The 5,246-nt window shown below is 38.9% G+C and overlaps 1 protein-coding gene across 2 annotated transcripts in view; it reads left to right on the top strand.

Moving 5' to 3' along the window:
• Positions 1-5,246, top strand: part of RABGAP1 (RAB GTPase activating protein 1) — a 126,668-nt gene that overhangs the window by 31,612 nt on the left and 89,810 nt on the right. For both annotated transcript variants that reach the window (XM_015567104.1, XM_006768604.2), the window contains exons 3-4: positions 560-794; positions 1,642-1,846. In XM_015567104.1, the coding sequence (XP_015422590.1) occupies positions 560-794; positions 1,642-1,846 (440 nt within the window). The remainder of the gene's footprint in view (positions 1-559; positions 795-1,641; positions 1,847-5,246) is intronic.

Here is a 5,246-nt window from a genome sequence, read left to right as displayed (position 1 = left end):
AGGGAAAGAAAGATTGCTTTATTCAAGTGTCTCATAACTTTAAGAACTTGTTTATATCAGAGAAGTCTTCCTCAGAAATATAAGAGATGTACTTACAGCAGGAGTGGTAAAATACATGGGAAATTTTATTACCTAATAAGTGATGTGTCTATTGATAACTTCTGGAAGCAAACACAGTTTACTTTTTCTTAACAATAAGGGGAGCTGCTAAGGATATTCCTCTTAACAGCATTGTTTTTCACCAGACAGTAAAATTAGAAATCTTTTCATTGTTAGTTTAGGACATTGTAGAAAAAATTTAATAACATTAATAGACTATTCACATGTATTTCAGGGTATTAGTCTCAAAGTCATTAAACTTTTTCATGAAAAAAATTATGAATTAAGAGGGCAGTTGCAGCTTTTATTTATTGCAGATCTTGATTTATTCTATTAAAAAATATTTCAGAAAATATCTTTGTATCAAAAGAAAAGCTGATTTTTCTCTAGATGCAGACCCATTTGAATCAGACCTGGCCTCTCTCTCACTTCGCTGATTGCATGTATTTGTGACCCTTAGATTATAGGGAATGGAAGTGAGCAGCAGCTGCAAAAAGAGTTGGCAGATGTGCTAATGGATCCTCCAATGGACGACCAGCCAGGGGAAAAGGAGCTTGTGGAAAGGTCGCAACTGGATGGCGAAGGAGATGGGCCTCTTTCTAATCCGCTCTCAGCTTCGTCCACCATTAACCCTGTGCCATTAGTAGGGCTCCAAAAACCAGAGATGAGCCTGCCAGTGCAACCTGGACAAGGAGGTTAGGATTGCTGCATTGCTTACATTACTGAAGGTTATTGTTTTTAATATTTGAGCGTCTACCCTGTTCTAGGTTTGATTCAGAGTGAGCAAAAACCATTATCTGTGTTCTCTAGAATTCCGATTCAAGATTAGGGGAATATGAAGGAAGTAATTAGATGTACCATTCTGTCATTTATACCAAAGAAAGGGAAATAGTTAAATGACATTAGGGAATCTTACTTCAGGAGGATTAAAAGAGGCGTTTGTGTACAGTGTTGAACAAATGGAGGAGTAAAGCTTGGTGAGAGATGTTTGCTGTAGGCCTATGTTATAGCTCTGTGGGAATAGCTGCCAAGTTGGAAAAAAAGCTGCAGGAGGAAAAGGGCAATTAGAAAGGTGCATTGGTGTTAAAACTGCAGATGTTTATTGGGAAAGGGAGAGTAAAGGGATTGAGAGAATTTAATAAAGTGGCTAAGATGATGAATGAGAGATAATTATAACAGTGAAGATTAGAAAGGATTTTTCAGAGGGGTATATTAAAGGGTTATTTTGTTTGTTTGTTTTGTTTTCTCCTAAGTGTAAACAACAAAGTCAAAACAAATGCGAAGCAGAAAGTTAAATTGGATCTGAATCTCAGGTCACCTTTTAGACTCGGGATCGACAATACAGCAATACCTGAAAATTTTGGTGTTAGTGACAGTTCTAGTGTGAGATTTCTGGCTTTAATGGGCACTTCTGGAGCAATGGGATATTATCTCATTAGTACTTAATTTTCGAACCTAAATATAACTTGTAGATTTTTACTTGAATTTCATATTCAACAAAATATCAAACAAAATTAACCACCTTATTATCATTTCTTTCAGATTCTGAAGGGTCAAGTCCTTTCACACCAGTGGCTGATGAGGACAGTGTGGTCTTTAGCAAGCTAACTTACTTAGGCTGTGCCTCAGTCAATGCTCCCCGGAGTGAAGTGGAAGCCTTAAGGATGATGTCCATCTTAAGAAGCCAGTGTCAGATTTCACTGGATGTAACCCTATCAGTGCCAAATGTGTCTGAGGGAACTGTGAGGTAAGACCAGCCTCTTGAAGTATTTGTAACAGTTGATCAGATTTCTGACCTGTAGTTTTAGAAATAAGCAGTCGAGCCGAAACCGGTTTGGCTCAGTGGATAGAGCGTCGGCCTGCGGACTGAAAGGTCCCAGGTTCGATTCCTGTCAAGGGCATGTACCTGGGTTGCAGGCACATCCCCAGTAGGAGGTGTGCAGGAGCGGCTGATTGATGTCTCTCTCTCATCGATGTTTCTGACTCTCTATCTCTCTCCCTTCCTCTCTGTAAAAAATCAATAAAATATATTTAAAAAAAAAAAAAGAAAGAAATAAGCAGTCGAAAGACAAGAACATTTATTCATGTATTGTTCAGTTCTCTGGCACTTAAGTTATCATGTCTTCCAAGTATTGTGACCCTTACAAAAAATAGTCACTTGTTTGAACAGTATTTTTATACTCTTCTCTACTCCAATTGTGTGTAGCAGCGGTCGCCAACCGGTGGTCCGTGGACTACTGGTGGTCCGTGAGGTCTGAAAGGTTGGCGACCACTAGTGTGTAGCACATTAGAAATGTAAATGTTTGTAGGTTAATTGAAATATATTGACATGAGAGTCTGCCTAACAATTTGTTTTCCGTGTTCCCCCAGTACAAATACTAGCTTGACACATTAGTTCAATAGGGAGTTTAATGCTGATTTTGGAAATTGCAAAAACCTGTTGGTAAATATTAACTATTCCAGTACAGTTTCTTAATTTAAAAAAAATATTTTTATTGATATCAGAGAGGAAGGGAGAGATAGGAACATCAATGATGAGAGAGAATCATTGATTGGCTGTCTGCACGCCCCACACTGGAGATCGAGCCTATAACCCAGGCATGTGCCCTGACTGGGAATTGAACGGTAACCTCCTGATTCATAGGTCAATGCTCAATCACTGAGCCACACTGGCTGGGCCAGTTTTTTAATTTTTACGATGATGAAACTGAGGGCCAGAAAAGTCTCTAGAAACGGCTATTTTTATACTAACTATATTCTACATTTTTATAGAATCAATAACAACAAATATCTATAGAAACTAGCTAAATGCAGAATTCTAAATAATCAGATGAACACAGCTAAAGTAAAATAACCTTTCCCCCTGATTTCAGAAAAATCAGAAAACATAAATAGGCAAAAATTCAGGAAAATGCTCAATTCTATCTATTTTTTTAAAAATATATTTTATTGATTTTTTACAGAGAGGAAGGGAGAGAGACAGAGAGCCAGAAACATCGATGAGAGAGAAACATCGATCAGCTGCCTCCTGCACATCTCCTACTGGGGATGTGCCCGCAACCCAGGTACATGCCCCTGACTGGAATCGAACCTAGGACCCTTCAGTCTGCAGGCCGATGCTCTATCCACTGAGCCAAACCGGTTTCGGCCTCAATTCTATCTATTAATAAACACAGTTACATCTTAGTTTATCAAGACCCTCTTTGTGTATATGTTTATATATTTGTGTATATAACTACATATATATGCATGTATACTTAATAGAACTATTAGAATCAAACTTTTTAAGAATAGACGTATACATACCATCTTGTAACATGCTTTCTTCACTTTGTTTTATATCATGACCCTCAGAAGCATTTTGGCTTTTCATGTTAGTAGAGTTGTAGTTGTATGGGGATAGAAGTAAGTTAATTATTCAAAATTTCAAAAATCTGCATATGTAATTTTTCTTGGAGTATTTAAAGAACGAGTTCACAAATCCTAATTTTAATTATATTTATTAATGTGGAACTTTTGTTGTTGTTAATCTTCACCCAAGGACATTTTTTCATTGATACATATATTTTTTAGAGAGAGTAGAAGGGAGGGAGGAAGAGATAGAGACAGAAAAAGAAACTTTGATGTGAGAGAAACATGGATTATTGCCTCCTGCACGCCCTGACCAGCACCAGGGGTCAAACTTACAACCTGGTATGTGCCCGTGACCAGAAATCTAACCCACAACCCTTGGGTGCACCAGCCGACACTCCAACCACTGAGCTGTGCTGACCAGGGCTGACGTAAAACTTTTCTTTTTCTTCTTAAGTTTTAAAAAAATTTTAAATTTCATTGTTGAAAGTATTACAGATGTCCCTGTTTTTCCCTCATTGACTCCTTCTAAAGCACCCCTGGCTCAGGCCTTCACCACACTATTGTCTGTGTCCATCGGTTATGCATATGTGTGCATATAAGTTCTTTGGTTAATTTCTTCCCACCCAACCACCCCTGCCTTCTCTGTCAGATTCACCTGTCTGTTCCCTGTTTCTGTGTCTCTGGATCTATTTTGTTCATCAGTTTATTTTGTTCTTTAGATTCCGCATATGAGTGAGGTCATGTGATACTTGTCTTTCTCTGACTGGCTTATTTCTCTTAGCATAATACTCTCCTAGTCTTTTAATAAAATTTCTTTAGCACTCATTTCTATATGCTTCTAAGTCTGTAGTCGTTTCCCTGACTGAAGTTACGCTTTGTTCTATTTTAATTCTGTAAAGATATAAGAAAACGAGTTTCTCTTGTCCTGTTTTTCAGAGTTTAAAAATGTTTTTTAATTGATTTTAGAGAGGGAGAGGAAGGGAGGGGAAGAGACAGAAAAAACCGGAAACACATTAATTTGTTGCTCTACTTATTTTTCATTCATTGGTTGCTTCTTGTATGTGCCCGACCAGAGATTGAGCCTGCAGCCTTGGCATATCAGGACAATGCCCTAACTAACTGAGCTATTCAGCCAGAGTTAGAGTTTTATCAAAGTGCCTTTTGTTAAAAATATATTTTATTGATTTTTTACAGAGAGGAAGGGGAGAGATAGAGAGTTAGAAACATCGATGAGAGAGAAACATCGATCAGCTGCCTTCTGCACATCTCCGACTGGGGATGTGCCCGCAACCCAGGCACACGTCCTTGACCAGAATCGAACCTGGGACCTTTTCAGTCCACAGACGGACGCTCTATCCAGTGAGCCAAAGCGGCCTTGGCTCAAAGTGCCTTTGAACTTGGATTAGTTCCCCTTTTACAGATTTCCATTATGCACAGGCCTTCCCCATAGAAGCCCCTGCATATTGTTGAAGTGGCATAGTTTCTTCTTAGTCCTTTTTTTTTCATTTCAATTAAATCTTTATTGTTCAGATTATTACATTTGTTCCTCTTCCCCCCCAACCCCCATAACTCCCCTCCTCCCAGTTCCCACCCCACCCTCCGCCCTCACTCCCCACCCACTGTCCTCATCCCTAGGTGCACGATTTTTGTCCAATCTCTTCCCTCACCCCCACACTCCTTCCCCCCCGCCCCCAAGAATAGTCCGTCCATTCCCTTTCTATGTCCTTGATTCTATTACAATCACCAGTTCATACTGTTAATCAGATTATTTATTCACTTGGTTTTTAAGAACC

The sequence above is a fragment of the Myotis davidii genome, unplaced genomic scaffold (genome assembly GCF_000327345.1).
Source record: "Myotis davidii unplaced genomic scaffold, ASM32734v1 scaffold142, whole genome shotgun sequence".
NCBI lineage: Eukaryota > Metazoa > Chordata > Mammalia > Chiroptera > Vespertilionidae > Myotis > Myotis davidii.
This window is presented reverse-complemented; position numbering and strand designations above follow the sequence as displayed.